Source organism: Chanos chanos, chromosome 1 (assembly GCF_902362185.1).
Source record: "Chanos chanos chromosome 1, fChaCha1.1, whole genome shotgun sequence".
Taxonomy (NCBI): Eukaryota; Metazoa; Chordata; class Actinopteri; order Gonorynchiformes; family Chanidae; genus Chanos; species Chanos chanos.
Genome location: NC_044495.1, coordinates 22194711 through 22214859, shown reverse-complemented (window position 1 = coordinate 22214859; position 20149 = coordinate 22194711). Strand labels below are relative to the sequence as shown.

Below are 20149 nucleotides of genomic sequence, written 5' to 3'. Positions count from 1 at the left end.
TTTCTGCCAAGAGCTGCTCTCTGGCCTGCTTCATGGCTAAGCCAGTTTAAATGATGAATGTGGCTTTGTGCTGCCAGAAGCCCTGACGCTGGCTCTCAGGGGCCATACATCACTGGGATTGTTTCCTCACTGGAAGCAGCAGCTTTAAGAGTCAATAAATGGCAGGTAATTGCAGAGAAAGACTGTCACAGTCATTAGCAGATGCACTCCTATACGGACACTCAACTACCCTCATTACAGGACCGAGAAGCACTGGCAGGTCTTATACTAGTGGATCAGCGACAACATCACAACATCTCTTATGTGGAAGATTAAGACATATGGGTCAGGAAACGGGCTGTATTATCCCTGTGCTGAAAAGTATAAGTGGAGGAAACACTTCATCACTTAATACCCAACAGTAGAAGCTGTCGATGAAACAAATGAGCTGGGTTGTGTGTGTGTGTGTGTGTGTGTGTGTGTGTGTATGAGTGCATGTGTATGAGAGAGAGAGAGAGAGAGAGAGAGGCTCTGTCTGTTTACCTGTTCATTGACCCTGCAATGGGACGGGCCGTGGTGGATGAGGATTCGAACGATGTCTACATCGCCTCTCCATGCAGCCAGATGAAGAGGGAAACATCCCTTACTGTCTGCCACATTAGTACAGGCCTCATACTGCAATAACTTCAACACCACATCCCTGACACACACAGCAATACACGGAGAAAGAGAGAGAGAGAAAGAAAAAAAGAAGGGCAGGTGAAAAGACAGGTACAATTCAGTTCTTCACAAAGCCATCCAAGTGACTACAACTGTCGCTTCAACTGTCTTTCACATTTGGCTGAATTTAACCATAAAAACCTTCGATGATCATACAGATATATGTATATAAAAGTGAGGTAGAGAGTAGGTGGAAGTGAGTCATAGACTCTAGACAGGTTCTGTAGCTTAATGTCTAAAAAAACAGCTGATGCACAGTGTAGGACACCAGGGCTATAATGCTCTCCAGTTATATACATTACACAGCACCTTATACTAAGGACAGGAACTGTAGCTTACTATTGTCCATGTAGGGTGTGTATTATTCTTTTGAATTTATTACTGAATGTTGAATATTTGTATTTGAGTTTGTTTTTGAATAAAAACAGAAATATACAGATGCATATTCTGAGTACTCAGATCTTTTCTGTCTCTATTGCTGCTTTTTCAAAAGCATCCCATTTCAGGGTCATTACATGATGGATCTGATTATTTGGAATTTCAATAGGTAGTCCTTGAATTCTGAACATTTCTAAACTGGAAAATTCACAGACTAGTTTTTGTCTATCTAACCACTGGGCAGCGGTCTCACCTATGAATTTCTCTCTTTCCAGATGTTAACAGAAAAGCACAAAAGCAGAAAGCAAGAGGTAGTCAACTATGTCTGCAATAAAAAAAAAAATCTATTTCCAAATGTTTTCATAAATGTCTCTAAATCTCTGCCAAAATCCATTATTATGTCACACAGTAATAGTAATCCATAAAATAATACAGATTATCAATTAAGATGTGAAATAAAGTGAAAAAGACATGAGGTAAACCTGGGGACATTTGTCAGTATGACAGAGCTATAGAGGTCATTTCCTCCAGTCTACCAGATTCAGGCCCCAGGGCCACAGCCTCTCAGGAGCTCTCTTACCTGTGTCCGTTTAGAGAGGCATGGTGTAAGGGTGTGTATCCTGAGCTGTCTGCACAGTTGACATTTAGGCCTCTCCATATACTGCAAAATAGACACAAAACACAATTACTATCATGAATCTACCGAAGTTGTCACTGTTTCGTCAAACTGGGGAAAACAACATTTAACAAAACTCAACACTGAACATAAACCAGGTATCAGAACTGACCTTCATACCCTTAATAGATTTCCTAGCACATCAGCTAACACCTTTTGCTCAATACAACTGCTCTTACTGAACACCTAGTTTAATTCATTAGTTGATTATGAAGATGCTGAAGATGATGATGATGATGATGATGATGATGATGATGATGATGAAAAGACAAGAATAATTGCTACACTTGTGAAAGTGAGCTTCAGGCTCAATGTGAGAGTTATGAGTTGCTGTTAAAGACATTAGTTTGTCTGATCTGAATAACAGAACCAAGATCATCTTTTCCACCTCTAATCACAGCCACTGTAACTAAAGCCTGAGCACTGATCTGAGATCAGAGATTCAGTGTGACCCCAGAGTCAGTTAATACGGTCTAGTCAAAGCTCAGCGACTTTGTTTGTAGTCATAAGAAAAGTCACACATACACTCAGACCAAAAAACGATCTTCCTGAAGCTCATCATCTCCTGATATCCCACAACCTATTCTACCCCATTTTAAAGGGGCTGAAAAAATTCTGCACAAAGGAGACTGAGAGTAACTCAGAATTACTTTGTATTGTGTGTGTGTAGTGTCTAGATGAGATATGTAGGCAAGAGCCCTGAGCCCCATGTTCTTCATGTCCAATACAACAGCATCATCAAATCAGCAAAAACCATGTTTTACAAATCTGCTGGGTCTGAGACAAATCCTTCAGAACATTCCAATCCATCAAACCAGAGAACAGGCTAAATCCTTATTAACAATGTGTCTCTCTGTTATGTTTCCTTCACTCTTAGGTCACCAGTGCAGACAGAGAGAGAGAGAGAGAGAGAGAGAGAGTCATCTTAGCTCATTCAATTTATCTAACTGTTCTCCAATTTTTTTGTACCAATATACTTTCAACAGAAGAAGCAAGATAGCAGGAAAATTGAATTTGTTTAAAGCATTAGATTAGTTAAAAAGAGAAAGATAGAAAAAGTCTTTTCTTCAGTCCATTACAGAAATATGCCGAGTATGTTCTCCCTTACAGAGCATTTATTCTGTTTTATACTCTCTTGTTCCACTTCCTCCCCTCTCTCTCTCTCTCTCTCTGTTTTATGCCTCTCTTTCACTGTTATCTTTTATTCCCCTCACTCTCTCTTCCACATCCCTTCAATCGATGTGTGTGTGTGTGTGTGTGTGTTTTCCACATTTGCAAACAGAAAAAGATTCAGTTCAAGCCACAGGGCTGTCTTTCACTCTCTGTCTTTTCTTTGGCTCCGTGTCTTTCTCTGACAGGCTGTAAGAGTTGACACTGTGCAGTAGTTGTCTTTTACAGCAGCTATATGGAGTAAGGTCAGGCTCATTCTTAGTCAATGAACAGAATATAAGTGAAGACCACACTGCAATTCCAATGATAAGCTACTACAGTGAAATTACAAATATGACAAACCACTCATTCAGTGGCTGTAGGACACTGATTCTCACACACTTTTATCTGGGTGAGAGACAGAGATTGAGAGAGTGAACAGAAGGAAGAAAAAGAAATAGAGAGAGATAAATCCCCACTGTGGTTTGAATTCAATCTGCTTCTCTGTGGAATACATAAAAACACACACACACACACACACTCCTGTCTTCTCTTCACTACCACACACATACACACACACACGCATGCAAGTACGCTCCTATTCTGTCTTCTCTCCACTTGTACCACACACGCACACACACACACACACACACACACACACACACACACACACACACACATTTCTGTACTGTCTTCTCTCCACTAGCACCACACACATACACACACTACACACACACACACACACACACACAAACAGAGAGAGAGAGGGGAAGCCCTGCTGCAACTCAGATTGATTCCTCCTCCGTTGGATGAGTCATCCTGCCTGCTCTCTGCAGCACACACACACACACACACACACACACACACACACACAAATGCTATTAACCAGCATGAGAGAAAGGCATGAACAAGACACTGATACAGTAATGAAAACTCCAATGGAATTACAAGCTGAAGAGAAAGACAATAGTTTAAAAAATAAAAGAAAAACGCAGAATGTATGTACACCATCAAAAAGAAAGTAGAGAGAGCAGGAACTGTACCAGGAATTGAGAGAGAGAGGGGGGAACAGAGAGAGAGAGAGAGAGAGAGAGAGAGAGAGAGAGAGAGAGAGAGAGGGAGAGAGAGAGAGAGAGGGAGATTAAAAAGGCAAATGTCTATATGAATTCAAATACAAATGTAAATCAGCCATCCACAAACTGTCATAACCAATTTTCAGTATCCAGACCAATTACAGAGTTACACAGAGTTACAAAGGAAATCTCCCCACTGGCAGCCCACTCTACAACTACTGCAGAGAAACACAACGTTATGTTGCCACCAGCATATTCAGACTCAGATAAATCAATATTATTTCTCTCTGAGTCTTCTTATTGCCTTTTTACCTCATGTTTGCACACATCTCATAGTCTCTCCAAAATTAATCGCAGAGGATCTGTATCTGTGGCCAAAGCTTAGCATTCCACTCACAAATAAATCTAAAAACAGTATGACAATAAACCAGTCATTCAGGATGTACTTGTGCTCAGACAACTATACTGTTCAAACTCACACAACAGTTATGTCAGCTAGCAAGCTAATGCTATTGACTATGCATAAATGAAACGAAACATTCACTAAACTCAACATCAGTCAGAGATGCCAAATATCCCCTGACACGGTCAATATGAAAGGTCAAATCTCTTTCACTTAATAAGGTCAACAAAAGTGCACATGAATGGCGCAGTCTGATTGGTTAGACACAGTATCCTGTCTGGCTAAGATGGACAAAGTCCACAGACCGTCCATCAGTTTGACTGACAGGATCTGCTATTGCCTCCGCCTTCTTCTTTCATTTCCAGTGGAGAATAATTAAAACCAGACACGAGCAATCAATAACTGCACAGTGCCCTTAGGAAAGCAGGAAGTGCATTGATGTCATTGATTCTCCCCTGAGTCTGCTGAGTGTGAATATGAGGAGGAGCCATTACCCCTTGGGTTCAAGACACACACACACACACACACACACACACACACACACACACACACACAGACACACACATACACATTTACATACGTGTACATACATACATACACACGTATATGTGTGTGTGTGTGTGTGTATGTATATATGTATGTACAGATATAGATGTAGATATAGATACATGTCAGGGTTGTCATGATATTAGATTTTCACTACATGATTATCATAGCCAAAAGAATTCACGATAATGATATTATCATGATATCTATAGATAATTTGAACAAAATGATAATAATAATGCTGTCAGTCAAATTCATCTTTAAATTTGTTTATTGTGTGTTTTGTCTTTTTTTTGGTGAATGAATTACACTCAATGTACGAGTGTAGCGGGGTGGAGAGTCTGTAACCACAACTGTACAAAAGTGTATGAGGAAAACAAATACACTACTTAATGGATAGTGAAAAGGCAACCAGATGAACTGATAAACAAAATACACAAAAGATCCCCAAGGCCTAACATCTGCCATCAGTACAATGTCAACTGAGACAAAATTACTTTCAGGGAGCTTGCGCTTCTACTCCCGAAGTTTTCACGGTATCAATCCCATTCCAGTGGTAACAGGTCCATCCTAATGCCTAGTAGTGTGCTTGTATAAAGCTAATTGATCGGTCCACTTTTTTCTTTTTTTTTTTAACTGCCGTTTTTAATCACATTGAGAATGTAACTGGGGGTCACTTGGACCCAGCGGAGAAACAAAACGCAACACATCGTTTAGCTCCTGTTGTAATGATCGGTTGACATGAATGTTTGGTATTTTTTTTAGGAAAGCTGTAGTATCAGGCAAGCAGGGACCCAGAGGTGATGTACTGTACTGTTAAACCAATGTAATGGAACTCTCTTAATGTGTTTCGGTTTTAACAATGCTATTTGCTTTTTAGTTATTAATGTGCTTGTTGAATGTACATAGCCTGATGATTGTCAGAAAAGCTCGTGATCTGCTGGGTGAACAACCTCGCGTAGCCAGCGCGTCGCTATCTGTGGCTGAGAATCACCGGTTCTTTGCAAAAGGTACAGAGCTTTTAATAGGAATATGTGCTCTCATTTTTAAGTACTATGATTGTTGCTGCTGTTTGTTTGATCAGTCCACTTTTTTTTAACTGCCGTTTCTAAATGCTTATTTTCCCATTGAAAATGAATGGGGAAGGTTGTTTAGGTCTCTGGTGCTACGACGAGGGATTGCACACAGTGACACTCGATAGTTGGATTCATTGGTCTTTTGCTCCGTGACTACACTTCAGCTGGAGACAGATCGAGTATGCCTATAGTTGATGATGCTGTGGCACAATTGTGGAAATGCAGCGCTAGTTTATGATATGATCGTATGTGTATTACTAACATGATATTAATATTTCATTTTTAAATATCTCAGTTATCGTCAATACCAGTACATCGTGACACCCCTAATATATATATATATATATATATATATATATATATATATATATATATATGGAGAGAGAGAGAGAGAGAGAGAGAGATACATAGAGAGAGAGGGAGAGGGGAGACAAAAAAAAAAAGAAACACAGCCAAACCTTGGCTCAGCTCTCTGAATGCAAGTCAATTTCGTATTACACTCCTTCTGAGATTTCATAACTACCTTCAGTCAGTCCAATAACAAGATATGATTACTTAACACAGAGAATAACATTAGTACAAACAGGTCATATTGCTGTAGCAATAACCTAGCATAAATCTGTAGCAACATCATAAGAACTGCATGTACAAACAAACCAGACAAAAATGTGACACCAGACACACACACACTCACACACACACATACACAAACACCAGCATTGTTTTTGGGCCATTGTTTTCGTCCTTTGCCAGGGCATCATTAATTGCTGGTCGTGACCATGGATGGAGAGGGAGGTCGAGAGGGTGCAATGCCCAGACACAGAGTTTCTCCGCAAGCTTCTGAAGTCAGCCAGCCCCCTTGCTGCTCTACTACACGAAGCCCTTTTAAGAACCACTGACTGAACCATCCTCGCCTACATCCACCACCACTGCTCCTGAAACACTGCAAAGACCAATACAGCAGCTCAGTAAAAGTGCTGGAGAGCTGCTTTGAAGAAGCCTCCTCCAGAGAGACAAAGAGCAGATCAGAGGAACCTTCACACTGGGAGGATACTAACTGCCACAGATACTAAAACCCACAAGAAGACAGAGGCTGGGGTGTTCTTGTCTTGTCGTGTGTTTGTCACATGGCTTATCTTACTCTAACCCTACATTCACAGGTCATCCTATGAACTGAGCTTCACAACTGCCCATTATGCATGACTACACTGTGTGGGAGTCACGCTGCAAAAATGGTGTTGTTTACATGTCCTTTGGATGAGACAGGGAGAAACGGAGAGCGAAAGGGGGAAAGAGGGAACGAGAGGAGAGAGGGAGAGAGAGAGAGTTTGTGGGCACAGAGAGAGAGAATGACTACCTGGACTGTAATTAATATAAATAGAGAGCAGGTGTGAATGAACTGCTATGGAATCAGTTACATTTTCATTTGCAATGGAAAAGGATGATTAAATATCACAGTTATTGAGTGTGGGAACAAACACTTTTTTAATTATTACTTCTGCCTTTACGTCTCATTCTGTTCCTCTCTCTCTCTAATAAATGCACAAACACACACACACACACACACACACACAAATATATACACAGTGCCCTTTTCCTGTACTTAATTTTCAGCACTGCCATTGACCTGTATTTGGCACAACTGTGCTTGAGAACTCAGCCAGTTAGTTTAAGCCAGACACCTTTTCCCGTGTCTTTAAAGCCAAAGCCTGGGAGATTTCCCTGCGGGTCAATGACCAGCTAAATTAATAATGTATTCATTACTCAAGAGAAACACTTGGAAAAATCTTAGTCTTACACACAGAGTTCAACCCAATAAAGAGTACAATTCAAAGCTTTGTTTTTCACTGCTTGATGCTACTGGTTGCATTTGGGTTAAATCCACTGGCTTTAATGTTATATTTAAAGTTATTAAGTGGACTTCGTGGACTGGCGGTCCTTAAATAGCTCCAGTTATGACAATGAGGGTGTCTGCCTTTGGCCAAGCTCAGTCCTATAACGTATTAAAAGAGAGTGGCGTGGCTGCCATGCTAACATTAAGGGAAGAGAGTTGTGAACCGCTGGTCTCACAGAGGGCTGGCTGCTGCCCAGGTGACCTCATCTGACATACCACTCTGGCATATGCCGTCTGTGAGAAAGCCACTGCTCTGTATGTCATATATGCTGTGCGTACAGGCAGTTTTATGACCTTCTTTATATGAGACACAACCTAATAGCCTTCACTCAGCTGCGCTTTTAACGAGCCTGGAGCAGACTGCTACGAACTCCTGGAAAAAATCAACACGCTGTATAGTCAGAGATGCAAATGTGTTTGTACTGCTCCCAATCCAACATTTATATTACATTTTACAGTTTGTAGTTTTTCACACTTTAGTACTCCATTGATTCAAAGGGTCCTGCACGGGAGCAATGCAGATTTTTTTGTAAGGAGGACATAACTCTGTTAAAAGCCAGACTCTGGTCTGGGATGTGTATGTGTATGTGTGTGTGTGTGTGTGTGTGTGTGTGAGGATGTATACTGCTGAATTTGAGTGTGGCAACACTCATCAGGCCTAACAGCAGGCCACTGACGTCCACTTCGCCACAACACATGCTGCTGCCCTAACCACCTATAAAACTGTGTTTAAATGAGACTAAAGTGTGTGTTTGTGTGTGTGTGTGTGTAGAACTTCAAAATCCAGAGAATCACAAACTGCCCGGCAACTTAAAACAGAAACTGAACTGAAAAAAAAAGAAACTGAAAAGCACTGTAGAGAGTTGTGTTGAGTTTAAACATTATTTAATGACTGTTCACCATAATACAAACTGAATTTCAGTTTAAAACTGTAAGAACACTGGTCTTACACCACATGTTTGGTGTTCTTCCATATCACATTTAGATACTGAACTCTTCATTGATCTTTGAGGAGACAGGCTTTAGATACAGCTTATTAGGGAGGTGCAGTTTTTGCCTTTGATCTGCACAGAGCAAAGAATAGACCCTACTCCCAGGGTTTTTGAACTGCTGATCTGACATCAGTACCATTGATTTAAAGTAACTAAAGAAGAGGTTTCACTCTCATATTGACTATTTGACCCTTCTCTCTTTCTTTCTCTGTCCCAGGAAGTGACCCTCTGTCCATGCTGTGGCCTGAGCAGGAAAGATCAAACAGAAACACACCCCTGTGAACTGAAAGAAAAACAGTGCCAAGATTGGACAACACCCCCCCCCCCCCCCCCCCCCCCCCCCCCCCCGCCCCGCACCCAACCCCATCACTGCTTTGAATTTCTCAATTGCTCACAGTGACCTGGAAGACCAAACTTGTCAGATCAGACTTTTTAGGGTTCCCTACCCACTCTGGAACAGAGAGATATGTCACTCACTCACTGGTGTGCTTTATATCTTTCTCTTGATTTTGAATTTCATACTCAAACAAGAGGCAGTTTCTAATTTGGGTTAGAGAGAAGTCATAAAATAGTGAATAAATATTTAAGATGAAGCTTTTACAGTGTATCATAAATACTTCTAAATGTTTTCACCATCTGAATGGTATCAAGCATCACACATCCAACAGTCATTTACTTTCATATATATATTCATATACACTTATATATACTTATATTGTAGATCGATTGAAAGACAGCTGTCACAGAAATAGAGGACGTATGTGTGTGGTTGTATGTGTGTGTGTGAGAGAGAGATTGGGTACAACATGTCTGTTTCTGTCTCTCTCTCTCACACACACAGACATACACACACATACACACACACACACACAAACACACATCTCTGTTTAACTGCTCCCCTGCTCTGGGTCAACTGTATGATTGTTACTGTAGTGACAGTCTCTGCTGAATGTAACTTATACACACACACACACACACACACACAGCCTACAAGTCCACTATAACATCACTATATTTGGTCTCTGCTAAAGAGCTCTGTAAATCATTTTTAATGTTTAATAAACACACGAGCAGAAACACACACACATTCAGATACATACACAAAACAGATGCACAAACCCACATATGTGTTACGCAGAATCCCTGCAAAACATAAATACCGATATCCTCATTAGAGTATACACTACAATACACCATACTCATATAGACATGGTGAGCTACACACAATGGGAAGCATCCAACAGCCGCATCCACACGTCAGTTTGTATAGTTCGCTATGGCAACCAGGGGATAGCAGATGAGAGAGCACGAGAGTGAGAGAAAGAGATGTTTGTGAAGAGAGCAGCTGTGTCTTTTCTCATCCTCCTCTTTCCACTGAGACTCTAATGCTGCTGTCAACACTACAGATCCATCAGTCTACACACATACACACACACACACTCAGACAAATGCACAAACAGGGAGGGCAAGACAGACAGAGAGAGAGAGAGAGAGAGAGAGAATATTTCCACTTACACATGGGGATTTGTTTGTGTGTGTGTGTTTGTGTGTGTGTGTGTAAATGAGGAAGAAAGAAGATCAGAGGAACCAAGGAATTTTCTCTCACCTTGCACACCAATATTTTGTTGCCCTGTGGTGTTTCTGTGACAACAAAGAAGAATGAGTAGTAAGAAAGCACTTTTAAACTAGCCTACATATTATTTTTGGAGACAAGCCACCTTACATCACCATAACAGCTACAGCTCTCTGAAGAGAAAAACACAATACGAACCAGAAGAGACAAAATTAGAGACAACTACAACTGAAACACACACACACACACATACACACAAAAGATCCAGTTAATGCAGTGCTGCACAAAGGGACTTACACACATGCTTGCACAGAACGCCAAGTGCAAAATTTTTCACACACAGCTGTATGCAATTACTTCCCACAAGAAAGTATTTAAAACACAAGTAAACTCCCTGGCCCTCCACTGTATGTCAACTCTATCAAAATAGCTCTCCCAGAAAAAAGACCAGTGATCACCCCTGCACCTCTCTCTTAGCCAGAGAGGGAGAGAGAAAGAGAGAGAGAGAGAGAGAGAGAGAGAGAGAGAGAGAGATGCCCTAAAAAGACAATTCCGACAAGAAGATTATTTGATTATCAAAAATTTCAAAGAAAGGTGTATTCTGACTAGAATAAATAACCATTAATAGGAAATAAAATGAAGAACATACCTTAAACTACTTAAACTATGCACGTAGATTAAAATAGTGCCACAGTTTCTACACTGTTTGCATGACAGCTGAGTTACGACTGATAGCTGTGTATGTTTTCACATGTTATATTCAGCCTTGGTCCAGCAGAGAACTGTTGAGCTTGCAGTAGGTATGGACAGATTGAGCCATACTACATCTGAGTTCTGGGCACAACTTCTGCTAGGCCCCTCTGAACAGAACCTCAGAGAGGGTGAAAAACAAGCAATGCGAGCTCACATTTTTTAAATTTGTATGGAGGCAGACAGGAGTAGAAGACCTGATAGAGATTTGAAGCAATAATAGTCCCACCAAGACACTAGTGCCTCTCACCTCTGTCCCCAAAGAGAGATTAGGTGCCAACAGGGGCCCTCAAAGGGCTGGGGCCCGGAAATGATGGGCCTGAGGTGTAATCTTGCCTTGGTGATGCGATACTCACCAAACTACTAGGCCTGTGCATTTACTACAAACACCATTACACCCCAACTCAGTAGTACAGAGAGAGAGTTTCCTAAACCACTGAAGAGGGCTTTGCAGCGCCTCTCACTTGATAAACGCAAATCAAATTGAAAGCTATCATGGGCTGTAACAGTGTTCTGTTGTGATTGTTAGTCTGTCTATAAAGACTGTCAGCTGCAGGTCTCTGCTGCTCAAATTTTTATACATCACAGTACTTAAAAATGATCTCTTTTTATTATTTGGTTTATGTCCTCTGAACATTTCTGTTTTTTAAAATTCACAACAAACAACAAACCACAATCATTTAGCTGTAGATTACAACTTGAACCTAAAGCTTACAAATGGTGGTTACTTTATATGGGATAGGTGACCGCGCCAGATAAATCTCTCAGACTCCCTCTTCGGGTGATTGTGAAAATCAAAAAAAAAAAAATCCCAAAAAGCACATATCTCTCTCTCTCCTCCTCCATTCCTATTTTGCTCTCAACTCCCCCCCAACCCCACCCCCCACACACACACACACACTCAAGTCTGCACAGCTGAACTGCATTCATAACACCTAGACACAACCAAAACACAGATACACAGACATATAGATACAGTCACAGACACACATACACACACCATGTTGCTAACACACCTGTGAGATCATGGCACCATCTGTACACTGCTATGGTGCCTGCAGCAGTCACAGTCAGCATCAACCTGTCTGCAGTTTCCAGAATATTCTGTCTCTCCACAGGCGACATTAACCATACACCTCCCCTCAGAGCTGACAATGCTCATTCCGCCCTAGCTAAAATGTTTCTACATGTCCAGTCAACCCACATACAAAAGATGTAGCTATCCTCATCAAAAGACGCTGAGTGTTTTACACCCCTTATAATCGAAACCTGAGCAAAACGTTCTCACTCACAAAATGCTCACAAAACTTCTTGCTGGCTTCAACTGTGCTGTATCTAAAGTGTCTGATGAACATAGAGCGACCGATAAACTAGAAACAAAAAACCCCTCAAATTATCTGCAGGTTTTTTTTGTTTCGAGTTTATCAGTTGCTTTATGTTCATCAGACACTTTAGATACAGCACAATTGAAGCCAGCAAGATAAACTAGAAGCCAAAAAACCTCAAATTATCTGCAGCAAGAAAGTTCCGAGTTCGGTTCCCCAGCTGGGCGGCCAGGGTCCTTTCTGTGTGGAGTCTGCATGTTCTCCCCGTATCTGTGTGAGTTTACTCCGGGAGCTCCAGTTTCCTCTGACAGTCCAAAGACATGCAGGTTATGCGAATTGGAGACACTAAAAATGGCCCCTGTGTCTGCCCTGTGATGGACTGGCGACCTGTCCAGGGTGTTTCCCCACCTTTCGCCCTATGAGCACTGGGATAGGCTCCAGCACCCTCCACGACCCTAAGTAGGATAAGCAGCTTACATAATGAGTGAGATTATCTGCAGGCTGACCCTGCGCTCACAACAGCAGTGACAACAAGCGACAAACCATCAGGAAGTCATCCATTTCCAGTGGTCACTGAGCGACACGGCACAGCTAGTCACTTGACGATAAAATCGTCGCGACTTGGCGACAAAAAAAGTTGGAGCAACGTTAAACTTTATGCAAATGAGCAGCGTAGCCCAGTCAGAGGGCAGGTGTGTTCTTCTCATATTCTTTTGCTGTGAAACATTTTCTTAAACTTTAGTTCCTAAATTAGCATTTTTGTTACCATCGCTGTCTCCGTGCATGGATAGCAGCGATAGCAAAGCTGTGAAACGGTAATGTTTTAAGCAAGATCACACTATTTATGGGAAAATATGGGAAACATATTTTTCTGCAGGAATGCACCTGATTTGCTCACGCATATATTAATAGGCCTGCCTTTCACAAAATACAAACATGAGCTCGACGATGAATATAGCAAAGACGACGTAAATATAGCATATAAATAAATATAACATATAAAATATATTTATAATATTTATTAGTATATGCTTTTTTTAGGAAAACTGATGCAGTTCCTATCAATACACTGTAGCCCACTTCCTCAAAACTACATTAGCAACGCCCACAAGCTGGCTGCAAAAGACTCGGCGTCGAAAAGTCGCTGCCGGTGTGAGCGCGGGGTTAGAGTGTGTGTGTACAGAAATGAACACAAAAATTCTCTGTAACTACCTTCTGTTCCTGTCTAAAATACACTCCAGATTTATAGTATGTTTGTCCCACACAGCTCCTCTATAATGTTATTATGGCTTCTCCACAGTCAAGCCAAGAGTATACCCACATTTACCACTGGAACCCTTTTTGGCACAGCACTAGGTTATCCCAGAGACAGGACAGCGGAGACAGATCTGGAAAATAACGTGTGTAAGCCACATAATAGTCAGCATGGAAGGTGTATGAAATGCCTGTGCTTTAGTGAAGAGGCTGAAGTTCAGCTTCATTTAATGGGAGTTTTAGTGAGACACAAACACATTCTCTGTTATTACCTAACCTTTCCACTGACGCTACTGTGCTCTCAGATGACTCAGATTCAAACAATGCTCTAAACATATACACACAGTGAGAATGAGCAGCCTTATATGTACGTAAATACAGAGGAAGATGTGTTCAGATGCACAATCACACTGTTTAATGAAAAAAAAAAAACAACACAGACTTAAATGACTAAATTTGGACGGACACACACACACATACACACATTCGGTACTACTTCTATCGTTGTTGTTGACTGAGCAAGGTACTTTGCTGGCTCTGCTGAGAGCTGGTGATGGATGCTGAGATAAGTAAAGCTTTGTGTTACACTAAAGGTAATGCATGCTGGCAATAACACACACCTGTCATCCTCTGACAGACATGAAAATATCAGAGTATGTCTGTGTTCTCTGAGCCAGTCATGGGCATGTAATGAGTTACAGCACTCACAGACCCTTTCTACATTACAGAGATCAGCGGGTATGTTCACAGTCAGAGTGTGTGTGTGTGTGTGCAAGAGAGAGAGAGAGAGAGAGAGAGAGAGAGAGAGAGAGAAAGAGGGAGCAGGGGGGAAACCCAGAGATGCTGCAGTGCGAGTCACCTGACTGGAGCTCTGCATTGCTTTGCTGGAGTCAGATGCAGCTGAGCTGGGCTTGTATGTACTGTATGTGTGTTTGTTTCTGCTCATGACTCTATGTGTGTGTGTGTGTGTGTACTTCTAATACTTAGTGCATACAGTAGTAATCCACTCTTCCCTGAGTCATGTGCTTCTGTTTGTCGCCCAGAAATGGCACAAACAGCCCATTTTGGCCACACTCCTCACACACACACACACACACACGTACACAGAGAGAGCGAGAGACAGACAGAGCTTTTATTTGAGCCATGCTCTTACACATAGTGTTTTGTAAGTACTTCTTTCTGTCCAGCAGTCAGCACACTCTGTGATTCAGCTCAGCACATTACACCATTACACATCACACACACACACAAACAGAGAGACACACACACACACCACACACACTCATACACACACATACACACTTGCGCGCACACACACACACACACACACACACACACTACTTCATGGCCATAGCTTCCCTAATTTTTTGTGTGTGTATATAAAGGTTTGTTTGTTGTCACTGAATCCCCAGAATTACATTCATTATGTCAGTTTTGGCTAGAGTTCAATGACAGTAGTTTGATTTATTGGTTAGGAATAATGTTTTCTATTTTAATGAAATATTTACATTCTATGTCATTCATATTAATAGCTTTATGAGTAATTTGTACAAGTACATGAAGGTCATTGCCCTTGTACAGAGACATGAGGTATAAAAAGAGGCATGAAAATGTGCACACACAAATTCCATTATCTTTTGCTTTTCTCTTTCCCCTTCTCTATGGACATTAGTAAGAAAGTGTTCCAGAGTTCCTTTGGCCAGTCTCAGTGGAAAGTTTTACAGAGCATCTATACACCCAGCAGAAAGCACAGCCATAGTCTAGTCTCTGTTAGTGCTCTGAATCAACAGGCAAACAAGCTTCACGCATACAAACATATGCAGTCTCACACACACACACACACACACACACACACACACACACACACACACACACACACACCACTTTCACAGTATAAAATACATAATATTTGTGCGCAATATGATGAGGATCACTTGCAAAGACATTCAGATCATTTACACACACACACACACACACACACACAGAGAGAGAGAGAGAGAGAGAACAAAATCCCCATATGTTTAGCAGTAACAGACACCCATGTGTTAACGCTATAAATACAAGCAGTCTGGTATCGGTAGGAATGCAGTATAGAAATTCTACTGTGTCTAAATCTGTGATCTACATCTGAGACCTCACAGTGTCTATCAAATATAACTCAGATTAAAAGATACCACACATAGCACTTCATTTCTCTCCCTGAAGCAGACACTTACTCACACACACACCACACGTAAACCGATACAGGTGTTTCTAAGTCTGTTGGCTGTCTGTCCGTGTTAACATCTAGCACTAAACAAGCCTAAAGATTCTGATTTATCATAGTCGAGCGAAGATGAACGAACCCTACCTTTTATAAACCACATTTAACTATATTTCCTGTGAAGTTCACATTCATTATGTGGGATTGCTAATGTTAGCTTGCTGCGAAAGTTTTTTTTAAAGATGTATTTTATCTTACGATGTTGTCTGTAAAGAACTGTAGGCCTTTATAATGACAAACTGAAAGACTCCAAACCCAGGCTGCATGCCGCAGAAGGATCCAAAAGAGGACTGGGCTTAGACTCCCTCTGTTCAGCATCTCAGTGTGAGGTCCATTGCAGTACGAGATACAACTGTAGCTAATGGCCTGTTATGTCTGGTGTTAAGACAGTCTGATGCTCCCATTAAGACCAACACTACCAGATTCAGTGATTCAGATGTGCAAAGCTCAGCAATGTGTGAATCAGGCATCAGGGCCCCTTTGAATTCTACAGCCATGTTCAGGTGGAAGTAATCTTTTTACTCCAATATCTTCTCAAACATCCAAAAGAACTTTAAATCCAGCTAACACAGCAATTCTGCCGCCTCTGAGATAAACTAACACGGAAGAGGTAAAATTGTTTAAAATGACTGCAGCTGTGCACATATCTCTCTCTCTCTCTCTCTCTCTCGTCTTCTCTTTCTTTCTTCACTAATTTTGCTGACAAGAGCAGACTGTGTCAAATGAGAGAAGTTATCCATTCAATCCCTCAAGCTGACTTTTCATATTAACATCAGAGAGCATGTGCGTGAGAGAGAGGTAGGGAGGAATTGAGTTTTACATCAGACAATTCACCAAGCACTATCTTGACAGACACCTCCATACGTATTCTGTCTCTCAATCACACACACACAGACACACCACAGTCATGACCCAATGTCCTCTCTTCTCCCCTACTCTAAAACCCAGTCTGGCTGGTGTTAAATCAGGCCAACTCTCTCTCTCACCACACCAATCAGGCAGCCACTGGTATCCAAAGGTTTCCCAACACTGCAATCAGACACAGAAACAAACGAGTCATTTGACTGAAACAGTGATGGACAGGCAAAACTATTATTCAGAGAAAAGCTGATTTTAGAGCCTTTGCTAAATTATCTGAGGTGACAGAGATGCTTGTTATCAGCATTCAGCAGCCAGGGAAAGGGACAGAGATGGAAACAGAGAGAAAGAGTGACGGGAGGCCGGCTGGAACTGAGGAATACGATTTAGAGAATTAAAGACTTGAGAAGAATAACAGGAGAAAAAGAATGAATGAGAAAGAAAAAGAGATGGAAAGAGGTCCATCAGTGACTAAATACAGTTGTGTTACATACTCTGCTTAAAAGTGAATACGCTTTTTTTCAAAGGACTAATTTCTTTCACATCCAGAGATTGGATATAAATGCCTACAACAGCACAAGTATTAATAATGAACATTGAGTATAAACATCAGCGAAATGTATGCGTGTGTGCTTGGCATTATTAAGAATATTCATAACTTTTCTCAAGAACCGTAGTTAACAATTTAGCCATAAACTGTAAGTGTTTTGTGGTCATTCCTTAAACAAATTCAGAGTCCATTCTTATGGATAGCACAAGGCTTGAAATATTATTCTCCAGTATAATTCTCTCTTTAATTAATGCGATAACAAGCTATCACATGAAGCAGACACACTATTACTGTGCTGTGGAGGAAAGTGGATCCTGTCAGTTGAGAGGTGAGAGAGAGAGAGAAAAAAGAACACACTGAGAGCATGCATGCTGTTCACACAGCCTCCAAATACAGAAGTTATTTCACACATTTAGTATGATCTTTGTGCTTGTGAAAGCAATTTGCTGGCTAACATTATGCTATCAGAGAGCTAGAGTTTCATAAAGAGCTGTTATGATGCTGGCAGGCCAGTGGGAGAGATATCTTCATTACAGATCAATACAACACAACCTGAGCCAGGGGAACACACTCTCTCACACAAACACATACGTTCATGCACACACATGCATGCAGACACACACACACACACACACACACACACACACACACCAGCACAGAGAGACATAATAGCTCAAAGAGAGACATACAGAATCCTAAACAAAAAGCATAAACACTCACACATACACAAATGAGTATGGCAGCAGAGGGAAGCCTGATCTACAGGGACAGATCTGCCAGAGGCACTATGGGTCATGATAGTGTGGATCAGATTACAATGGTCCAGGCATCACAGACTCAGAGAGACACTGATTCTTCATCAGTGGCCAGAGACAGACATTATGTGTGTGTGTGTGTGTGTGTATGTGTATATATATATATTTATATATATTATATAAATCAGTCATTTATATTTATTCGTACATATAATATCACATACATTCAAATGTGCGCGCGCGCACACACACACACACACACACCAGTAAATCACATTCACACTCACACACAGACCTGAGGGTAGACCAGAACTTGCATATAACAAACAATCTGTACAGTCACCTCTTTTGTCACACTGTCTCTGATAAAAAAAAGTGTTATGTTGTTGTCACACATAGAGAGACACATAACAACAGTAAACACTCCAGTCCAGTGCCTGAGGCTAAAGCAATATAGTACACATGGCTGTCAGAGTGCGTGACATCACTACAGATAGAGCCTGCTGAGAACAGGCAGTGGACATGGTGCTGAGAGCACACAGTCCTCACACTGTAACACACACACACACACACACACACACACACACACACAGGGTCAGGAGGGATCCACTCCATATTAGGGTCAAACTCATTTAAAGGAAACCACAACAGCAAATATAGACAGGCTAAATAGTGTAAATAGTGTTTTACAGCCACATTACGCTGATTAAATGTTGACTACACAGGCAGACACAAACACACACACACACACACACATATATACAGACAGACACACACACACACATAAACAGAGTTTACAGCAGACAGAGATGCTTTTACACATGACAAACAGGCGTGCGCTCATGCACTTCTGTGCTCAGGCACTATTTAAACCCCTCGCACACGTTCAGAAACATGAGAGTGGACATGGATCCCACATACACTCCTGGATAAGAGCAGCAAAGCATGACTCATCTGTCAGCATAGGCTGTGAGGGAGTAGGTTTTCATAACATGTTGAGTGAAGGCTGCTTGTGTAGACAACATACACTTCATCCAAACAGTGCACACCACAGGAAACACAGGTGTATGAAGAAAGGACACGCAGATATAACACAATTACACACACTGGGTGAGGCTATGGGTCTTTTCTCCATCATTTTAAATGTATTTGCAAGTGAGTCATACGCATCCTTTACGAGTTATCTAAGTGCGTAAATGAAGAGACGTGGCAGAGTGACGAATGGCCAGAGAGATGTACTGTCAAATGGAAGCAATGGAGAGACTGTGGCCATAGCAGTTCTGGTGATATTAGCAAAAGCATTAATTTTCTGATTGAGCTGATTTGAACATATTACCTCAACCTGGATATGAACCTTACAGACCTAGCTACGTGGTTAGAAAAGCCAGACACTTGCTGGTCTGAGCAGATGGGACAGGAAGGCACGTTGCAGGCTCAGCTTTATAATGAAGCTAGACTGTTCCCAGCATGCCACACGCAGGGATGCTGACAGAGAGACAGGTCAGAACACAACACAGCACAAAAGGAATGAAAGTAACGAAGAAATATGCAAATGAGACTCTTTCCACCCTTTCATGTTCTGTGTCTATATTTACATTGGGCTGCTCCTGTAATAATGCACTGACTCTGTTGTCTGATTTATATGGAACGACTCCACACACACACACACTCAAACACACACACACAGAAAAACACACACAAGCACACGCAAACACACGCTCACACATAAGCCCAGATTCACACACACACACACACACAGATACACACACATACACACGCATACACACAGAAAAACAGGTGTCCTAATTCTTTTTTCAACAGGCCATTGGTCTTCAACACACACACACACACACACACACACACAAATACAAAGAAACAAAGAGAGGACATAAATAGTATCGCTCTGACCGTCGTCATAAATAAGCTTTCCCCATT

General features: G+C 41.4%; 1 protein-coding gene across 4 annotated transcripts in view; it reads right to left on the bottom strand.

Annotated features, from left to right (window-relative positions):
• Positions 1-20149, bottom strand: part of anks1b (ankyrin repeat and sterile alpha motif domain containing 1B) — a 146786-nt gene that overhangs the window by 108247 nt on the left and 18390 nt on the right. For all 4 annotated transcript variants that reach the window (XM_030768089.1, XM_030768085.1, XM_030768097.1 and 1 more), the window contains exons 2-3: positions 1658-1738; positions 523-679 (exon numbers count right to left, since the gene is read on the bottom strand). In XM_030768089.1, coding sequence (XP_030623949.1) covers positions 523-679; positions 1658-1738 — 238 coding nt within the window. The remainder of the gene's footprint in view (positions 1-522; positions 680-1657; positions 1739-20149) is intronic.